Source organism: Lutra lutra, chromosome 16, assembly GCF_902655055.1.
Source record: "Lutra lutra chromosome 16, mLutLut1.2, whole genome shotgun sequence".
In the NCBI taxonomy this organism is placed as follows: domain Eukaryota; kingdom Metazoa; phylum Chordata; class Mammalia; order Carnivora; family Mustelidae; genus Lutra; species Lutra lutra.
This window is the reverse complement of record NC_062293.1, coordinates 21596990-21619074: the sequence shown is the minus strand read 5'-3', so window position 1 is coordinate 21619074 and position 22085 is coordinate 21596990. Positions and strand designations below refer to the sequence as shown.

The 22085-nt window shown below is 39.3% G+C and overlaps 1 protein-coding gene across 2 annotated transcripts; it reads right to left on the bottom strand.

The window, feature by feature from the left end:
* Positions 1-883: 883 nt before the first annotated feature.
* On the bottom strand, positions 884-20699 carry SMARCE1 (SWI/SNF related, matrix associated, actin dependent regulator of chromatin, subfamily e, member 1). 2 transcript variants are annotated; one of them, XM_047707538.1, is made up of 11 exons: positions 20484-20699; positions 18439-18490; positions 18225-18268; positions 15140-15244; positions 9996-10076; positions 8975-9106; positions 8550-8721; positions 4803-4975; positions 4175-4276; positions 3338-3548; positions 884-1160 (listed from the first exon to the last, which is right to left on the bottom strand). In XM_047707538.1, the coding sequence occupies exons 2-11, from the start codon at positions 18443-18445 to the stop codon at positions 952-954; spliced, it is 1236 nt and encodes a 411-aa protein (XP_047563494.1). In that variant the 5' UTR covers positions 18446-18490; positions 20484-20699; the 3' UTR covers positions 884-951. The 2 variants fall into 2 exon arrangements, with proteins under 2 accessions (XP_047563494.1, XP_047563495.1); XM_047707539.1 differs by lacking the exon at positions 20484-20699 and adding an exon at positions 19199-19290.
* Between the last annotated feature and the right edge of the window lie 1386 nt (positions 20700-22085).

Below are 22085 nucleotides of genomic sequence, written 5' to 3'. Positions count from 1 at the left end.
GCTTCTAATCTCCAAGGCTTTACTAAGAGTTTATCAAAAAGGTAGGCTCTGATCTATGGGATGCTGAGCCTTGAGGTTTTGAGTTTTGATTATTGTAGAACAGTTTCAAAGGGACGAACTGAATTCCCACTGTTTTCCATCTGGAATGGGCTAATAGTTTTGAAGTTGTCTAGTCTACTGCGAGAATATTCAACTCCTTAAGCTTTGTGACCTATTCTGTCTTTGGAAAACTTGGTAAAAAAGTACTTCTTTTTTTCTGTACAGTAAGGATGAATTTATCAGAACACACCCAATATGAATTATAACAAAAAGCCGTGTACATAATGTGTATATGTCATGTTCATTTTAATGACTACTTCGTAAGTTGGTAACTATTCGAACTATGGAGACTATTTCTGGATCAGTACGATCCAAGCTTAGTTGCAATCAACTCCTTAACACAACTCTTGGTATGCGACACTGATTAAAAATAAAAAAGGTAAGTGAACAAATATATACTCATACATGATTATGTTTTCAAGAAGCTACTCTTTGTGGAAGTATAGAGGAATGGGGACTTTCGGGAAGCTGCTGACGGGGACTGGGAGGTTTAAAGCTATAGCTCTGGTAAGCACCCCAGTGAGCTGTAGGAAGGCATTTGTAAGAGTAGATTGTGCAGCATCAAAGGATAACTCTCTAAAAGAGGTGGGCATTTTCTCAATTAATTTAAATTCTGAGGTTTTCAGTAGTTGAGGGCTAGAAATAAGACCCAAAGGAAAGAACCATCTTCACAATGGCTCAGGAAAGGTGACTGCCATTTGGCTTGTGATGCTAAATGGTCCAAAAGCCTTTGGTGGTGTGATATGGACAAGAAAAATATTAATACACAAACCACATAACACCATTAAAACTCAAAAAACATTTTTTTTTTCATTTAAAAAAGTATTTAGAACACATAAAACAAGGCAACATTTATTCTTTCTTCTCGTCTTCCGGGGCGGGGTCTGTTGGCGGCTCCTCCACCGTGGCACTGTTGCTCTCCGAGCCAGTGTTACTATCACTGGTCCCTTCCTCAGCCATACTGTCCACCCCCTCCTGCCCGCTCTCCTTGTCCTCAGGAGTAGATGTGCCTTCTTCACCATTCTGTTGGCTTTCCGTTGCTTCTTCAAGGTGTGTCTCCTCTGTAATCACACATGTGTCACTGTCAGTTCCAAGACAAAAGTTTATTCTTCTAATTATGCCGACAGTCTCGAGCTATGCCGTCTAACGTGGTAGCCACTCACCGCACATGATATTAAGCACCGGAACGAGCTAGGGGGACTGAGGAACTGTTAGCACCTTTGAAACAATTCAGGTTTGAAAATGTACTTCTTGGCTGTAAATTTACAAAAGCTAAATACAGACCAAGTATTTCTGTTGAAAATTTAGCTTCTAAATTTAGATGTGCTACAGGTAAAAAACACACATCAGATTTTGAAGATTTAGTATGAAAATGAATGGAAAAGTTAATCCTTAAAAATGTTGATTACATATTGAGATATTGTTTAAGACATACTGGGTTAAATAAATAAATAAATAATTATTTTTTAAGGTTTTATTTGACTGATAGATAGGGGGAGTGGGAGAGGGAGAAACAGGCTCTCCGCTGAGAAGGGAGCCTGATGTGGGGCTCGATCCCAGGGCCCTGGGACCATGACCTGAGCTGAAGGCAGACGCTTAACTGACTGAGCCACCCAGGTGCTGCTAAATATATTATTATTAATTCATTTGTTCTCCTTTACTTTAAAAAATGTTAGAAAATTTACAATTACACAGGGACTTACATTTTCTTTCTATTGGACATAAAGTTGTTCTGTGCTTTGGATTTAATTAGTGAGAAAGCAGGTATGGAAATGATATAAGGGCAATATTTTAGGTACATTGTTCAATATAATGCTGGGCTGTTTTCTGTAAGAAATTAAGAACCTGAGGGTTTCTGCTCTAATAGTCTCAATTTTGTTTTTTCCTTTAGCTAAAAGGATAAAATCTGAGTGAAGACCCATAGGCATGCTCTACTCATAAATGACAGAACAGAGGCAAAGGACAGAGTGTTCTGTCTAGTTGCAAAATGAGCAAAGAATCATGCTCCTTACCCTAATTCTCAAGCTCCTGCTTTAACCACAAAAATATACTAATGCTCCAAATTTGTTAAGATAAAAAATATGTTCACAAAAAACAGAAAAAGGCTCAGATAATGAAACTTAAAATCTGACTATCTGAAATGCTAATCTGCTGAATGAAATACTGTAGTAACATCTGGTAAAGTGACCTATATTCCATTAAATGTTTTCCTGATGTCAAACTGGAAGTTGTCAGTTGAATGCCAAGTATGACTACTGTCCCTCCCCTTGCTTGCAGTGATGGTCCAGGGAGCCTTTGGCTGTACTTCCTAGAACACTTTTAACTTACTCCTGCTTACACAGGGCACTGGGCAGGGTCAAAATAGTGCCAGAAGGTGAAGTAATCTCAAAATTTCAAATAATCGGTTTAATTGGTATTTTATGAAAGTTTTACATGTTATTTTGTGTCTTGAGGAATGCTTTTAACCAGGAAAATCAGTCTGCCTGGAAGTAAGAACTTCTCTTGGATGGTATCAACCAACCTTCCCCATAAAGGCTAGATAGTAAAGATTTTGGGTTTTGTGGTCCAGGTGTCTCTGCACCGACTCAACTACACTATGGTAGCCCCAAAGTAGCCACAGATAATACGTAAACACACAGGTAAGGCTGTGTTCCAACCAAAGTTTCTTTATGAAAGCAGGTGGCAGGACAGGATTTGGCCTGCAGGTTTTCCTTGCCCAACCCTGTCCTAGGACACCAAAGATGCTTGATCCTAAAAGCAACAACCACATATTACATTTTAGCAATAAAGGTTAAAACACTGAGTGCCAATATCATGTGAAATCCAGTCCAAAGTGATTTTATAAATCCAATATTAAGTGATTTTATGTACATTTCCTCATTTTTCCTCTGGAACTCTCAGAGGCTAGTACTAGAGCACCTAAAAGTGAGGAAACAGATTAAGTAATTTATCCACTCCTATGCTAGCAAGTTGTGAAAGAGTATTAGAGCCAGGTATGTCTGACTCCAGGGCCCATATTCTCAACCATTCCTATCACTACACTCTATACACTTAACCCGGAAAGTGACATGACTCAATCTGGACAAATAACCAAGACCTCAAATAGCCAGACTAAAGACCAATGCCTCACCGCTGTTTGTACGGACATTAACATTTTATGTTAGGATTTGGAAGGAGATGCGTAGATCAGATAGAGAATAGCCCTTGACACTGACTTTGCGGTCAGCGGGCAGGTTACCTGTCTCCATCGGGATGCTCTCGTCGTCCTTCTTCTCTTCGGTCTTACTCGCAGCTTGCTCTTCCTCAGGAACCATGCTGCTCTGACTGCGTTCAGCTTGCTCTGCTGCCTCTTTCTCTCTTTCCTCCTGCCTTTTTCGAGCCTGCTCCTCTGCCTGTGCAATTTCAGCAGCAATTTTTTCCATATCCACTTCTACTTTTAAACCGCACAACTAGTAGTCAGAAAGAAAGAAAACTTAGTACTGTTCTTATGACCTCTGAACCAGAGAAATTATTTCATGAGTGGGTTTTCTTGGTTATGAACTATATACATATATATGGGTGGGGGAGGGTAGCGATTCTAGGTCTTCTCTGAAACTCCTGTGTCTACAGGAAAGGAAAGTTGCTGTAGTGGCCATGTACCAGCAAGTGGCACGGAATGGTTGGTGAGGCAATGCTGAAAGCACTGGATTTACATAGAAGGCTTCCAGTTCCTATTTCAAGCTACCAAACACAGGATCTACTTGTTTTAACACAAAGTGTACACTATAAGCTACATTTAAAGAATAAGTCTCAATAAAATGAAACAACTCATGACTGCATGCATTTAAATTAAAACGCCCAGGGATTCTAGGGACTACAGGCTAGTTAGTACATGTGTGGATACTATATGATATCTTAAACCTACTGAAATTTTGTCAGAAAATGGGACTAATTTCACAAAGCAAAGACCTTACCATTAGAGCAAAGTTCACCCTATTTGAAAGTGAACAACATTCAATAAAAACACTATTTTGGAGAAAGGAACAAGAACAAAGTCACAGTGATAAGAAGTACAGTGAACACATTGAATTAATACCCTTTTAAGTTCATTGTTAAATGAATCTGTGCTTTCCAGGAATTTCCTCTTCTTTTCCTGGTGTCGCTCCTCTATTTGAAGAAGTTCAGCTTCTAGTTTTCGCTGAAAGACATATGATTAGGCTTTATTACTACTCAATTATTTTCTTGAAAGCAAAATACAATTTTTTAATGGACATTTCTTAATGGTCCATACTTTCTCACAGTGTGACAAAGGTTTTTGAATTTTTAAATTAAATCACTTACTGCACAATGTGTCTAGCTAAGATTTTAAAAACATAAAATGCAGCATAAAGGAGTGACTACAATTAACAAGTATATGTCAAAGAACACTCCTTCAGGAATTTCTTCAGGAAAAAATATTTAGTTAAGCAATAAAGGTTGAGAAGATATCTTAAAAATTCTTAATGTGCAAACTTTCTATCACAAGAGTCTATATTACAGTTTTAATGACAAACTTATTAAATCTCCGGGAAACCTCTACTTCTTCAAGCCTCTGCCCTGAATCAGGAACAGGTTAGACTGAACACAGAAATATTTAGCTCACAGACTGATGCACAGTATAGAATTATGCCACTGGGGCTCCGTGACAGCCCCAATTTATTATAACAAATGCTTTGTGTCTTTACCTGATGAACCATTAAGGATTGGACTTGTCGTTTGAGGACCTGCATTCTAGCTGTTGTGACAACTGACCGAACATCTGGCACCACACTCTCACTGAGGATTTCACTGATGAGGCGGTGGTTTCTCTGGAAACGGGCGGTGGCTGTATGCTTCATTGAAAAGCCATCATCATAATCTGGCATAAACAAGATGTTTGGAAATAAAGTTGCCAGCAACCATAAACAGGAGAGAGTGACAATGTTAACACCTGAACACCAAGGAGTCTTGGTCCTCACTGGTCTAACAAGCGGGACCTTCCCTGCTCAGGGAGGAGTCTGTTTCTCCCCCTCTCTCTGTACCCCGCCAATGCTCTCTCTCAAAGAAATCAACCAACCAATCAATCAATCAACCAAATCTTTAAAACAAAAACAATCACAAAGGGGTCTTAAGGGCATCATGGGAACACTGGGGAAGTCATTCGATAAAAATCTTGAGGAGGACATAATGTGTTCATTGGCCAGGGTACTGGTTATTCTCACTCTGTCTGAGAAGGTCTTGAATGAAACACAAATGTGATAAAAACCATGTATCTTCTGGCCTGGAAATCCATCAATGGGAAGACTGCATGTTACAGGGAGACTGCAATGCTGCTGAAAGGTTCACTCTCTTGGTGGTAATTTAAGGCATTTACACCTGATGACAACACAGGAACTGAGCAGTGTCTTTGTCACTGTATTACTTTAATACTAAAGTATATTTAAAGTATTTAGTATTAGTATTACTTTAATACTAAAGTAATACAATGAAAATGCCCACTGCAGACAGAACATTATCTCTAGCAATACTGTGTCCCAGACCACCACATACATTTTATTTGATTAAAAAAACCCATTAAAGCCCTAAGGCAATTTTATAGAAAAAGAATATTTACTACCAAATTTTACTTTTAATTTTTGTCAATCTATACATGTACATAGTTTTCAGTGCGTAAAGATACTATGCTGTTTTCACTCCCCCAAGTTCATATACATATGGCATGGATCTGGTTTATATGCTTATTTTTAATAGCTATGCAATAGTGTTTCCTTCATTTCAACCTCTGCCTTATCACCTCCACAGTTTTGGACATATCTGCTAAAAAGCCATACTATCATTTATTTAATATAGTCACTTAAATTAACTCACTTTTTAAAAAAAGCTTCCTCTTAAACAATACACATTAAAATAAAAGTTCCTGGGCGCTCCGGTGGCTCAGTCGTTAAGCGTCTGCGTTTGGCTTGGGTCATGATCCCAGGGTCCTGGGATCAAGTCCCACATCAGGCTCCTTGCTCAGTGGGGAGCTCCCTCTCCCTCTCCCTCTGCTCCTCTGCCCCCACTGGTGTTCCCTCTCGCTTGCTCTCTCTCTCAAATAATAAAAAATCTTAAAAAAAAAAAAATTTTAAAAATTTAAAAAGTTAAAAAAAAATAAAAGTTCCTCTCTGAACCACCTAATCATCTTAGTGTCCCAGCAGAAGTGGAGGGACCACACTTTAGGAAACTTTGCTTGAGGCCCAAATTGTACTAGTGTGTCAGTTTAGCACCTCCCTTATTATTTGGTAATTAAGTAGTTCCCAAAATGCTCATCATCATAAACACCACAGCTACAAACTACTTTTTGTCTCCTTTCAAGTAGTTTCTTTAATATACTTCTGAAATTAAAATTACTGGAATATAGGATACCATTAAAAAAAAATTCTGGGGGTGCCTGGGTGGCTCAGTGGGTTAAGCCTCTGCCTTCAGCTCAGGTCATGATCTCAGGGTCCTAGGATTGAGCCCCATATCGGGTTCTCTGCTCAGTGGGGAGCCTGCTTCCCCCTCTCTCTGCCTGCCTCTTTGCCTACTTGTGATCTCTCTGTCAAATAAATATAATAATTTTTAATAAAAAAAAATCGTGACCTTATTTTTTTTAAGTTTTTCATATTCACACTTAAGATTATACATGGTATATTCATGCTATCTCTATCTGAACTGTATATGCTTTTTTGTTTTTTGCTTTCCTCTTTCATTTATATGGTTCCAGTGCTGAACTCTGGTAGGGGAAATCAAGTCTTAGCAATCTGGGCTTGTCTTTTCTTACCCTTAGAGTTGTCTGACTTTTGGGGGGTGGGCTTATATTTTCTAGTTATTTTCAAATTCACCAGCTCTTCATTTTACCTCATTCTCTAAAATGTCATTTAAAAAACCTTTCGCTGTCTTATGTGGAAGCTGCATAAGCCTTCTCTAGAATAGCAGCAGGCAGCCACTACTCTCACTACTGTGAGAAGGCTCACAGGCCTTCTCTTGGACTGATGCTAATCCCCACCTCGCAAACTTTCCTCTTCTATTTCCGAGGCATAAAGTCCAAGGTCTGAAGTCACTCTTATCCTGGCATCTTCATTTTCACCTGTCCTTTCTTACCAGCAGCTTTCAGTTCTTATCTTAAACTTTCTAAAACATAATGGGCTGAAGTCTGAGGAACAGAGAAGAGGACCTTTTTCTGAAAACTGTTGCTGAGTGAATCTCTGAAGTCCTGCTCAGTTCACTGTCCCCTCTCACCTAAAGAAAACTTTTAACTGCTTCTACTTGTGGCTTCCATGTTGCTAATCTTTGGTGATACTCTTCTATTCATCTCTCATCCTTCCAGTTTTTCGTAGACTGGATCTTCTATTTGTTAGTTCTGTATGTTTTTCTTGCATTAATCATCCAATCTGAGTAATTCTGGCCTGTGTTTGCTAGCATGTCCTTAACACTCAGTATGGTTTCTAATCCACATTCTCTTATTATATACATTATTCTATTCTCTTCTGTATTTATGAGAGTATTTGTCAGTATCTTAGTCCATTCTTTTTTAAAACATATTTCCTCCCTCTCCTATGGGGTACATGTTTATTCATGTTTTTAGGTGGCATTATTGCTTCCATTCTCCACAGTATCTTTCAAGTTCTTACAAGCCTTCTCTTTATACTCCTACTCTGAAATGGGGTCTTATTTTCTTGATGTATTGTTGCTTGTAGCGGGAGCCTCTAGCCCTTTCCACATCATGGCAGCACATGAGAAAATGTGATTTATACAGCAGGTGTGACTCGTAGAGGAGTATGGCCCCTGATGCAGGGGGCTAGTTCTGAGGCTCCTTGCAGCTTCAGACCCTGCCTGGCTGCACAGACCAAGGATGTAGTCTGTATACCTGCAAACGAGTCATGGAAAGCCAATCAGGAAGCTCTGCTGTTTGTGTGTACAGTGTGTACAGTGTGTACATGTATTTGTGTGTGTGTGTATAAAGTGTGCATGTGTGCACCCTCACGTGTTATCACAGGCCACGCTGGATTTCTGAATTAACTGGAAAACAATTTCACAATGCTTCTCCCCACTCGTTAACTTTCTCCCTGGAGAGCCTTTAATTCAACAAGTTTAAGGAATCAATAGGAAAACAGGATGTAACCAGAAAGCATGAGCTTTTTAAAAGCAGTTGAGGCAAAATTCTGATTGTGACTCAAAAACCTTTCCTGCATTCTGAGCATAAAGATTCTGATAAATAATAAATAGGTTTTGCTATTTTCTGCATTAACAAGGATGTATCTTTTTTTTAATGGAAACTTCACATGCAGATCTTAAGATTAAGTAATCAAAATATTGAAATGGCACTTATATGCTTTATTTTCCATTTATTTAGGGTAGGACATTAATTTGGCGATTGCTTGTATTTTAAGTTCTCAGAGAACGCATAAACAAAACCCCATTTTTGGTTTTTTTACCGTCTGGATCTTCAGCAGGCTGGATGCTCATGTACGGCTCTCCTTTCTCCATGCGAGACTGTCTCTGTCGACTTTCTTCCTCTAAAGCAGCTTCTGCACGACTTTTTGCATTTATGTAAGCAAGGTATGCGGGGGAATTATGATAGGCCTTCATAGATTCATTGTACTCTATCTGAAATTCAAATATTTTTCAGTTTTGTAATTAACATATTGCAGGTTATACGGATGGCTTTATCTCATTTGAATATCAAAAGGCAGAATTATCTCCTTTTTACAGACAAGGAATCTGAAGCCTAGAGAAAGTGACTTGACCCAGCAGAGACAGTACAGCCTCAGCTGATTAGATCTTTTGTTTCTTTCACAGAGAACAAGCAAATGTTTATGCATTTTACATCATCTCCACCCCACTGAGGTCCCCATTCTACCTTTTCTGCTTCGTATTCGTTTAAATATTCTTGTTTTTCTTCATCAGTGAGATCTCGCCACATGCCACCAATAATCTTGCCAATCTCCCACAACTTTAGGTCAGGGTTGGAAGCTTTTACTTGGTCCCAGACCTTAAAAATGAAACATGAAATTTCAGTATGGATGCCTAAAAATGCAGAACTTTAAAAATACTTTTTATAGAGAAACTTTTAAATATAAACAAAGGCAGAAGGAATAGTATCAAATCCCCATGTTCTCATCAGCCCACTGCAACGATTATCAATAGCTGGCCAATCTCATTTCTTTTGCTGGATTAATCCATGGCAGATCTCAAGACATCTCCAATCACTGGGGGGTTAAGATGAGATAACCCAATAACACAGTCTCTGTCTCTCTAAAAGTTCATAGAATTTAGAAGGAAAGTGGTTAATCTGCATAACACAACAGACCATATCATCAAATACATGTATAATAAGTGTGACCCCAAATTTCTAAATAGTGGTGAAAACAGCTCAAAGCTCTTACTATTAATAAAGATACTGGCTCTCTTTGTTACTTTAAGAGAATACAGGTTCATCACCAAACCAAACCACAAGGGAAAATTCAAAAGTGTAAAGAAAATGAAAATCACCAGGAGCTTACTCTGTAGAGATAACCACTGCCTTCTAGGCTTTTTTCTTCTTCAAACTACATACTGTTGCTATTGTTCTTATAAAAAATAAGATAATATATGTAGTTCTATATGCCTTTTTTCACTTCACATTTTTCTCATGTCACTGAATTTCTCCAAAGGGCTACATAACACTGTCTAATGGACTTAAACGGTTTATTTAATCATGTTCTTCTTGCTGGATTTTAGTTTCGGAATTCTGAAATCAGAACCAAGTTCTTTAAAAACTGCAATTCCTTATCCTTTCCTCTGACTCTACACAGAAACCCTGGCTGTGCCATTATGAAATCTGATGTAAAGCGAAGCAGCAAAGAGAGTAGTCCTTCCTCCCTCTGGCTCCTGGCACCTACCTTTCTGCTGTACCTCATGTAGGGCATCAGCGGCTTATCTGGTGGCTTTGGGGGTTTTGGAATCGTAATACCAGAGGATGCCTACAAAAGAGTTAAATACATTCATTATTCAATTGCAAGTAATTCACCAGCAAAACGAAAAGAGAATCCCTTAAAAAATTCTAATGCGCCTTTCTTCTACTCGTCCATGGATACAAGATTCTTATATTTTCTCCACTGAAAATAGCTATCACTGCAAATTCAGAAATGTTCACATCAAAAGAAAATAAAGAAAATGACTTTAGGTACATTATTTTAAAATATTTTACTTAGCAGATTTTTGCTACTGCTTTGACAACCTGGCTGTAAGAATAAATAAAGTATTACGTAATAATCCATACACTGAAAATATATGGTTACATATCACATGTCCCACGTTTAGGACATAACCTAGCACCCTTTAATTGTGCTTAATTTACCATTACACATACAGTCAACACTTGATTATCTGCTGGAGTCTGGGCTCCTTCGGCACTTACCACTCTCACACTGTCTGCAAGGGTCTTTGTATCTACTTATACTACTCCAGGAATGCACCACACCCCTACATAAACAACAACCCTACAAAAACTACCTTCTAGGTTCAAAACAGAAAACAAAATACCTTATTTCCTTTATCAGGACTGGAGATTTTATTTTTCTTAAGGTTCTAGGTCCGTATCTAGTGGCTTTCTATAAAGGGGATCAAGAATTATAAACTAAAGTCATGCCTTTTCTTGTCCTCAGTCCTAATAATAAAGTGGGAGTGGATGAGTTTACCCAGGGGCAGAGAAATTGCAGACACAGGGCCCAATTGGGTTATTTTTGAGGCCTTATATTGATTAAAAATTCTGGTTTAGTGGGGAGAAAAAAAATGAAAACACAAGGAGGAGGGAAGACTAAAAATATTTTTTAAAAAGTAAAGAAAAAGGTGGAATAGAGGGAAAACAAAGGCAAAGAAAAAGATGAGAGACCGGTTCTTTCTATGGGCTAATAGCTAGGTAAAAGAGAGCAGGCAGCGTCTAGTGGATGCCCCAGATAACTGCGATCCACAAGCGCCTATTTCTGAGCTTAGTTTCAGCTTAACATATATGACTACCTTTGATCAAGGACCCAGAATAAATTCATCATGGCTGAATCCCATTTATTTCCCCCCAGTTTCTAGGAGACAACGGATACTGATTCTTCTTGCCAGGCTAGAGGGAAGAGGTGCTGGCTTCGCTCTAATTATCAAAGGACAGGGACTGGCAAATCCTCATAAGGAGACTAAGAGATATTTTGTTCCCTTGCCCTTCAGTTGCTGCTGTGGTAAAACTCTAGACCAACTCCTCCTTTCTGGGTTGGGACACCAATTATAACCTTATTTTTTAATGCACACTAATGTCTGAGATTAGTGTGTCTGCCCAATTCCACTGCTTTCAAACAATGCTTCCTCCTCCTAGGACAAGGGTCTCTCTCCATCCTTACATACTTTCGGTAACTCTGCTTCTTCTTACATGAGATTGTTAGAAAGCGTATCACCTCTGAAGCAGTATTTCCTCTCTTCTTTCCACTCCTCCCATACCTCACGCTGGCGCCTACGCAGACAGACCCTGGTTGTTTTTTTTTTAAGCCAGCACTGGGCAATGGCGTGAGGTAAGCCAGAAGGGATAGCCTCTATCAACAGCAATCATATGAACAGCCAATAAGACAAGACAAGATCGGTCTCAAGGTCTGTAGCTCTTTCAAGGAGGGGTAAGGGAACTCCTACGAGGCTAACTTTACATCATGGGTTCAGAGCAAGATACACAAAGGTCTGATTTTTCACATGTAAAGTTACTAGAAAGCATTTCCAATTTATATCCAACACAAACCTTCAGAATTCCATGAAGTGGGTTACAAATAAAGTTGGAATTGTGCCAATAATTGAAGTTGGTATATCACCACTAACAAATTTTCTTTAAAGAGATAAAGAACTCTAAAATGTCTATGTTTTAAATATATTGACTTAAAACACTTCAAAAACGAATCATAGTAATATAAGCTCTACTTTCCAAAAAAACCACATTTGATAACATTAATAGATTTGCTTATTCTTTCTTCCAAAGGTAGGTACCCAAAATGTCTACATATTGAGGTTATATTTTCATTTGAATGAAACAAGGCTCTATTTCATTGATTAGGCAATTTATAAATACAAACCAAACCAAACCAAACCCAAACAATAACCACAAAGTTAAATTCTAGCTGGTTTTCAGGACACTAAAGATTTATATGACTAAACATTCCTAACTTATTTATCAGCTCAGCAGACATCTTTCTACCATGTTTTAAACATTACTCTTTACAAAAAAAAAAAAAAAAAAAAAAAAAGGCAATTTGCCCTCAAGACACTTTAACCTTATTTTGATAAGAGTCCATCAGAAACAACCCCTGCTTTCCTGTACTCCTCTGACTTAAGGAGTGAGAGCTGCTGGGCCCCTGACTAAATGGCCAAGTGGTTACACCTTTGGAGGGAATGTCTCCTTTCTTAGCAGTTTCTTTCTTTCCTTGTTTCTATCAGGAAAGCTACCTCTAGCAGCAATTGTCCCTCTTTATAATTTTCTGCTTCTAACTGGCAATGAGTTGGGGGAATGTAAAAACTATGCTTAGCTAAGTTAAAACTGTGCTTATATAACAGTAATTCCTGGAATCGCCTATGAATAAAGATCATGATTCTGTGAGATTCATTTTGGCCGCTCAAGAGATTTTGTTGTTGTTTCTTCTAATTCTTCCTTTTCTCTGGTAGAGTTTACTTCTAGAATGGACTTTCCATTAGCACAAAAATAAGCCATTTTTAACATCTCGTCTCAAACTGTTTTCACACCTGTACTTAGGAGAATGTTAACCACCATCTGAAAGGACTGACTAGGAATGAATTCCATCTCATGGCTATCACAGGCACTCCAAAAATTTCAACACGCTGTAAAAAGTCTCACAATTATTCAAGTGTACTAGAGTCATGAGGGAAACCAGATGTTCTACAGAGCCTATCGGAAGCTACCAGATAGGGTTTCACAGACTCATTCTTTCATTTCTTTCACATCGCTGACTTAAGGCTATTTGCAAACAGTGAAACCACATAGGAGCCTAAAGGAATAAAAAAGGTAACACATTATCAGGGTCATCTTAAAATAAAATACTTCTATAATGGTCAAAATCATATCCATTAAGTCCTAACAAAGCTTCAGTTAGATATATAAAAAAAAGTTGTGTAAAACTTTAGGCATAACTGATTTTCTTAGACAGCAATTCAGTGACCTAAAAGTTGAAGAGGCTGGGATTAAGAGAGGCTAAAAGCCTTCAGTTTCTAGGTCCCTTCAGGTTAAGTCTAGACAGCAGTTTTATTACACTTCAGTCTGGTGCTGAGGACAATAATACCAAAAAAACTAACACAAAGAACCCAAACGGCAAATTTTCCATGCCCAACAACCCTCCTGTACTAATCCACCCCAAAGCTAGTGCCAACTCCAAATGCTAGGTTCGAACATCCCCAAGAGGAAACGAGGAGGAACAGGTAATTGACTCTAGCCCTGAGACAGTGGATGACCTTTCCTTTTCCTATTGAATGATCTCTATTAACAGAGAATTCCCACAGATACATCCAAGTTAGGAACAAAATGCTTATACAAACTGAAACACAAATGATTCTAATAATACAGTTATCACCATTTCTATTCCATTCATGTAGATAATCAAGAGCTGACTGTATAGAGCTATTAAAATGTAATCATTCTCTTGTTCACTCCTCATGAATAATTTTCTGCATTAACATGAATGATCCAAAATTGATTCTGCTCCTTGTTTAAAATTAAAATGTTCTTTATCATTGGATAACCTTGCCACCCATAACACTTCTGAAACACATTTAGGCCAGGGAAAAACACATACCGATGTACATAAAAATTGTATGCATTGTGAAATGCATACATACACACACTTTGCCAAAATTCTTTTCAGATACCATGAAATATGCATGGCACATAAAACTTGATATGCTTATGAAGTACAAATTATGCAGAAACAATGAAAAATTTAGACAAACAAAAACTATCAAGCTAAGCAATATGCTTACCAAGATAGACATATAGTTTGATAGTTATAAGCTTTTTGCTCTAGCTTGACTACAGGGTGAGAGGGCTCTTTTGAAGTCACATTAATTATTTATGAATATAGCAAACAAAAACCAAGTATTAAAAAGTTTACAGCCATTCTGGGTTGAATAAATTCTCACCAATGCCACATTCCGACATATGTAGGTATTTGGCTTTTGGATTTATTTTTATTTACTTTTGGTAAGTCATTTTTACATTTATTTCTTTGCTACTCAAGCTTCCTTGAATGCAGTTTAAGATGATTCTAAGATAAATATCTGAAATACATCACCCAATTTTGGGTGTCTTAGGTTGATCATCTAAATGAAACATCCTCAGTTTCAGAAATCATACCCCTGTCCTACAGATTATAAGTACACTTTTAGTTGTCACTATCTAGTCTGGCATGTCAAATTAATTTCATTCAACTTGCATTCTATAATTCTTTGAAGTTATATTAAATCTCTTTTTAACTGGAGAGAAATGAATCTCAGAAAGTCGAATATTAAATCCAAAAGACAAATAATTATGTGTAGCAGTTCAAACTGGTAGGCCAGCCGAAAAAAGCCCAGGTCCATAAGCCGGGCTTTTATTCAGAAACTAAGTTCTTGAGCCTGATGCCAATTACCTTAAATGAAAGATACTCTTTATCTCAAAAAAAGTATTTTAACCATAAGAAACTCTAGGTTTATCTACATATAGTATAAGCGGTAAGTGCCCAGGGCTTTAGTTCTACCAACCCCCAAACAGAATGGATTCTTCTTTTCTTCTATATACATATCCAGATTTCACTGTTCTTTTGTTTTTTGTTTTTTTTTTTTTGTTTTTTTTTTTGTTTTTTTTGTTTTTTTTTTTTTTCCAGTTTAAGATCGTACAATGAATGTAGTCAAAAAGCCAGGTTAAAAAATGTTTTTTTTAAATGGCTGTGCTGCTGATTCAAAAGGACCTAACTCTGGAGGCATTTCTGGTCAAATCCAGTTGTTTGCCGGATGCTGTAGTAGTTGATTCTCCTACCGTGACCCGGCTGTTGGTGCCCGGGTTCCCTCCCAGCCTGTAGTTGTTGTAGGCGAGATGACTGTATGGATTGTATCCCACAAACCCTGGTGTGCTGGGCATTTGCTGATGGAAACAAATGAGACAAAAACACGAATGAGAAATGAGCTCAAACGAGGAAAACACAGAAATGAAAAATGATCTGCATATGGCATGCAAAAGCAACCTGAATTTAAACAAGCAATGATGTGTTGTAATTGTTCTTTATCTTTCATTGAGAAACCAGTCTGCAAGTGGTTTTTTTTTGTTTTTTTTTTTTGTTTTTTTTCTCCTTTCTTCCCTTTCTTTCTCTTTGTAGGGGCAAGTCGTGTTTGTCGTCAGAGTGAGTGTGTGTGCTTGTTTTTTCGGAATAAGCAATATACCGAAGTGTCTCAAACACTCCGGATTACTTTATGGTCAATAATATGATATAACAACTTAGCAACAGGTGTCTGAGATAGGAAGGCCTGACATGTGATACACTAGAAGTCTGAAACACTGTACATGCAAAACAAAATGTGATTTACTTGACAGTTATGCAGATGCCGCCAATGTACTTATCTACTAAGAACAAATAAAAACAAGAAATGGATCGTGTCAGAGACAATTTTAAATCCTTCTATATAATGTGAAAAATGAAAAGGTACTCAAATCAGGAAGCCAGAGTAGTCAGTAGAAAAGAACATTATGTGGGATTCAATGGGTGTCACATACATGATTTCAAAACAAAGACTTGTAAGAAATGCATGGATTTCATTCGGGGGTGCTATCTGATCTTTTAAACCCAGTCATTCATTTTTTTTAGGCTTTCTCTTCCATCTCTTCTTTGATCCATCTTCCATAGGTCAATCATGAACACTTTCTGCCATTTAATTTTAATGTGAACTACTTTCCTAGTTTACAGACTTGAACTTTCTTTTTTTCATCTAGTTTCGATACCTTTGACCCTTTCAAAACACAACTGCTCATTGCAGAAATGGAATTTTTGGATTCATGAATTATGTGTTGATGTAATCACAAATGGGCTCTTAATATAGCAGTGCCCCTCATGGTTAATACAATGACATCCAATGTTCATGAGAATAAAGGTATAATGCATAAAAAGGATATAGCAAAGAGAAACCAAAAGTAGGGAATTTTATCTAATGAAACTCAACCAAAACAACTAATTTAATTTTAACATGCAATTAACAATATGAACCCTCAATTGTAGAATGTAAAATACACTTAACACATCCCAACTAAGCTGTGGCTGTTATGAACACAATTTTCTACAACATGCCGCTGCACATATCCGTGTCCAAAAGAAAGATATTCAAGCAGATATTACATTTGAAACTCTTTAGAAGAAGAGAACAACTGATCAATTCTAGTCTGTATAGTTATAAAAGACGCAAATTAGGCATATTTAAGTAGGCAAAACACAGATGAAGTATCAAAGGCACAAGAGAAGTGTATATTACTTGGAGTGGTACATTGGGTGGTGGTGGTGGTGGTGGTGGTGGTGGTGGTGGTGGTGGTGATGGTAGAATGGAAAAAAAAAAGGAAGGAAGGTAATTCATTTGATATCCATTCTGTTGGATGTCCTAATCCCTAGTCTTCTTTATTTTATGTGTCAATGTGAAATTACAATAGTACAGAAATAGGACTAAAGAAAGGCCAAAAAAAAAATCCCTTTCTACATTTGAGAAGTCATAAGGGGACACTTGGTTTTTGAGCTATTTTTATTATCCCAAAAAATCAAGTTTGTCTTCCAGAGATTATACACTGTCAGAGGCCGTATATACGTCAAAATGACATCTTCAAAGGTTGCATAAAGAATGAAAATCACTGTTCAACATTATGAGGCAAAATGTAATAAAATTACGGGAATTAAAAAAAAAAATCAAAACTAAAACATTACAATTATACCATTTCCAAAACTGAAGTACATGGTTAGCTCTTTGAGGTCAGGAATCTCAACTGTTCAACTCCACCTGTATAGCCACTAGCAGAGGGCCAAGGAGATGGTCATTAAGAAATGTTCTTTGATTTAAGAAAGAAAACAAACCAAACACAGGACTTTAAGATCTACTGGAAGTAACTTTAGAAACTGTATGTTACATAAGTTGAAATGAGAACATGAGATACAGTATCTCTTTTAAGAAGTATCTTACTAAGGAGAAACAAATTGTTGATAAAGGTAACTAAAGCATACATCTGAGGGTTAGTAAGTAAGAGCAGTCATCTAGTGGAGAAAAAAAATTACAGAAGGACCTAATTAGTAGGCTAGCCTGCAATTTTGGGGATAAGGGGTCAGGAAGGAGGGCTAACAGCTATTAAAGAACTGCTTTTGTAGGCCATGGTCAATGTTAACAGTGTTTTTTTTAAAGACAAAAAAAAAAAAAAAAAAAAAAAGAAAACCCAAAAAACAACAAGGAATCCGTTTCAGCAAGGCCTGAATAGTTCCGGTTATATCTGTTTTGTGGATTGGATGATTATTTTACATGCTGTCCAAGCTGGGCCAGAACTTGCTTGATGAAAAACCTAGTTCACAAGTATTATTTAGAAACTTGAAAACATATTCAATAGGCAGGATCTGACCCACAGATAATGAAATCCTTACTTAAACAGCTTGAAAAATAAAAATTTACAATGAGTGTTATTATGGTACTGGAAGCTTTACTGTTTAATATGAAAATTATATATAAACAAGGAGAGAAAGTGTAACCAGCTGAAGGTTAGGTTTAAAAATAACAAATGCCAGACTGAGCATTCACTCAATATCAACTTTTAAGACTCTTACAGAGATTAACTAGAAAGAGATGTTAAGCTTATCATTTATTTCCCATTTAAAAAAGAGAACTAAGCAGAGGAGGTTGGAATTTCAGCAGTATGTTTCTTTAAATGTTGGGGTTGGTTCAAGGTAAGATGCAGAGAGTTATTTTATTTAGTAGGAAGTGCTGTTTTTTGGCTGAATTTTTCATCCTGTTGCTGTGATGATTGAGTGACTGTCACTGGAAGACATCTGGGTTTTTGTATCAAGGCCAGACTTGGCTATTACATTAACAAGAAAATTAAAACTTACTGTTGCAGGAGCTGGGGTGGGAGGTGGGGCATAAGATGGTCTTTCTGTTTGAAAGAAAATAAATAACTTCTTGTAAACAACTGAGATATAATACTATGCAACAAAACTACCAATGGTCCTGTTTTGAAGAAAAAAAAATGAGAGTATTTTGGAATTCCCATTTGCTAGGGCATTAGTCTCTTATTAATAGATAAATATAAAAAATGAAACTTACTTGACATTTTGGAAGATTAAGTTCTCAGTTCCTTAAGAATGAATCTGAGACACTAAAATAAAAAAAAGAAAAAAAAAAGAAAAAAAAAGAGAATCAAAACTCAGCAAGCATAAGAGATGTTTTCCTAAAGAATAGGGTAGTTTAGTTGGTATTTCTTAGTAAAATTACACTATCTTCTAGTAATCAAATCCTTTGCATATTTTACTAAATCTTATCGGTCATTTGGTTCATCAGAATTAAACGACTAAAACAAATTACTGGGGATATTAAAAGTAATATTAGACGTGTACTTTCAAGTTTTTTCTTGCCACCTCCTGCATGGAAAACATTCTGCTAATGCCATGTAAACATTTAAACTGATAAAAATATGACAACAGAATGTGATGTATTACCAGGGCCCACCCCAACAAGGCCTACCAGATACTAACAGCTCACTGATCAACAGCAGCTCTACTTTCCTCTTAGAGTAACAACTTCTATTAAAACAAGCCAGCATTTTATTTCTGGAGGCAGTGCAAAGGGTAACTGGTTGATAAAGAGCTTCACATTCTCTTAGAGTGGTAAATAGCTTTGTATCTCCTGGGAATAACTTCTGAGCCTCTACCTTAAAAATTTATTAATCCTTCACAGCCCATTTCAAAATATATATCTCAATGGAGATTTCGTGATAAATTACTTGGGGAGAACAAACTGCTTCCTTCTCTATACTCCTATCCAATTCACCTAAATCGATAATATTGTTCATTACATTGTATTATACCTGTTAATATGGCTAAACTGTAGAACAGAGGCCATCTCATTCATTATCGCAGTCCCAGCACCTAGCTCAATGCTTACATTTGGTCCTAGTATTACCAGCTCTGAACAAGAACATGAAGGCGTGAGTTTGTTTCTTACATCGATATACATCACACACAATGTGTACAAAGAGACAAACATTTTAGAAAAAGAGCAAATAACTTCTATGACTACTGGAGTACTTTCATCAAACATTAGGTGAAACAAACATGATGCTTTTGCTTCTCTTCTACATTTTAAGGGAATTCCCTGGAACAGAAGGAATCAGAGGACTGTGTGAAAAGAAGTATTTTTTGAACGGCCCAACATGGGTCTCTCCCTCTTTCGGTAAGAACCGGGCAGAAACCATGGACTCTGGTGATCTCCTTCCTGCTCAACATGGGGGTGAGGGTGGGGGTGGGGGTGTGGCTGTCAACAACAAGTAGGCCTCGCTGTGGGGAGCGCTGATAACAACTGCCAAAGCTCCCCGGTACATCACACTATTGTTAATACTTCAAAATTACTGCTGTCGTCTGCTACGATAAATTCTAAGGGTGGGTTTGTACATTTATTTGTCTGCCACTGGACCCATCCCTGGCGCCTGGCATAAAATACTAGATACTTGTTGAAGACTTTCTACGGGGCAGGCTTATCACTTATCTCGGTTCATGGTCACAACTACCCTTCGAGACATGCATTGATATCCGTACTTTACACAAGAAAAATGGGAGCCTCAGCGGCGAGTTTAAGTAACTTGTCTAAAGCCACACAGCCAGGAAGTGCCAGAGCTGGGTTTCAAACCCAGGCCAGACTGTTTCCGAGCTTTCGCTCTCCGCTCTCCACTCGAAGCCACACCGTGTGTCCTCGGTCGCTGCCGAACCAAAGGAAAACCACCTTCCTGGGGGGGAGGAGGGGGGGATGGACCACGGACTTGGCTTGCCCCAAGGGGTTCCCCTGAGGTCGCTTCCTTCAGGTTGTTGTGCTGAATGCACTTCACTAACAACTCCACTAAAGAGGAATGCATGGGTGCTCTGACCCATTTCGCGGGGTTAGTGGAAGGGGCAAATCTTGCCGCCGGGGAGGGGCCCCAGACGGGACTCCCGAACCCCGCTCCGCTAGGCCTCAAGGAGGCCGCAACCGGCCCCCAGCTCTGGGCCCGCGGCCCAGCCTGAACCCCAGCAGCCCCCGGGAACTCGAGGTCCAGTCAAGCCGGGACACCACAACTCGCCACCCTCCCGACCCGCTCGGGCCCAGTCGGAAGCACTCACCCGCGGGCAGAAAAAGCGCCCGCAGCTCCGGCCTCGTTTCCCTTTGTCCCGCGCACGCCCCGCCCCTCGCGTCCGGAGCGTCCGCACTCGCACTTTCCACACTCTTCTTAATTGCTTTCCAGCCCTCCCCCGACTCTTTTTGAAAAAATAAAGCTCCAGGTGAGGACGCGGTGATGCTTCGTCTGGTCAGGGATTTTTTTCAGGCCCCACACGTTCTACAAAACCCCACGAATGTGGGCACTCTCCAGGCCGGGCGCCGATTCGTCACGGCGGAGTGGGCGGAGGGGCCCGGCGGCGGGAGAGGCCGGGACGGCCGCCGCGCGGGGTCGGAGCGGCTGCAGGTGGCGTGGCGGCAGGCGCTGGCCTCGGCTTCCACGCGCGGGGCCGGAAGACGGCGGGGTCTCTCCAGGTGGAGGGGCTCGGAACCACTGCGGCCGCGGCGGCCGGGCCTCCGCTGCGCCGGCGGGTGGTGGTGGTTTTTTCCGGGTTCTTCCTTGCTCTTTCTGTCGGTGAAAGAGTATATACTTCAGCAAGCGAAGGATGGAGGCGAGGGCGAACGGGTTCGCGCAGTTTCCGTTCCCACGCGCGCCTCGCGGGGCTTCCTGCCTTAACGGCCAGGCATGAAACCTTGACCAAAAGCAACACGGACCTTTTTAGTTTTTCCAAACGCGCGTGTGTTGTAAGTGCCAGGTTTCTGAGCCGGGGCCCAGAGATGGAAATCCCCTCGGCCAAGGCTGTGCGCCCTTGCCGCGCGGGGAGTGCCACTAGTCTCTGCCCGGCGCTGCCCTGGCTCATCCCCACTTTCAGCTTATCTGTCCTTCCGGATCCTGCTCAGATTCTCACTGTGGTGCCCTCCTGGAACTTTCCCCCATAGTCCTTCCTCTGAACTCCCACGGTTCTTTGGTAACTTCGCTGTACTCTATACCTGATCTATTGTATTGAACTGCGTTTGTCATCTCCCGCGCGCTACAGCGCATTACAGGACATTTCAAGACCCATTACAGTGGGTCTTGAAAGAAAAGGTTCAGTTAATCTGCATTGACCATCTTTCTATTGCCAGTGCCTACTTAGGGCTTGATTCATTGTCAGATGTTCAGTAAATGGGAACAGAGACAGCTTTCTAGTCTAGTCCAAGGTTCTTCCCACTAAATCATGAGTACATTAGTTTACCAGTACTACCCCTTCCTTGGCTGTATTAACATCTGGCCTGTGCTATGGGCCACTGTGAGGGGAGAAGGATCTGTAATTTTTAAAAAACACTGTTGACATTTGGTGACTGATTGGATTCTTGGGGTGCTCTTAGGTGCTTTTCTGTGTGCCAGAAGGGACCGGGGCATCTCCAGAAGTCTGCACAGCCAGGTATAAGTGACATTTTCTGTAATTCTGCTTTCAATATTTTTATACTCATAAATAGGGGTTGGTGAAATTGAAGGGGAAGACTGAAAGAGAGGTCATCAAAGGGTAATAGGTAGTCTGAGTGGTACTTGAGTTAATATACAGTTGACCTTGAACAGGGGGGAATAGGAGGGGTGGGTTGGGGACCTCCCCTGGTTGAAAATCCAGCTGTAACTTTTGATGCCTCCCAAACTTACCTACTAATAG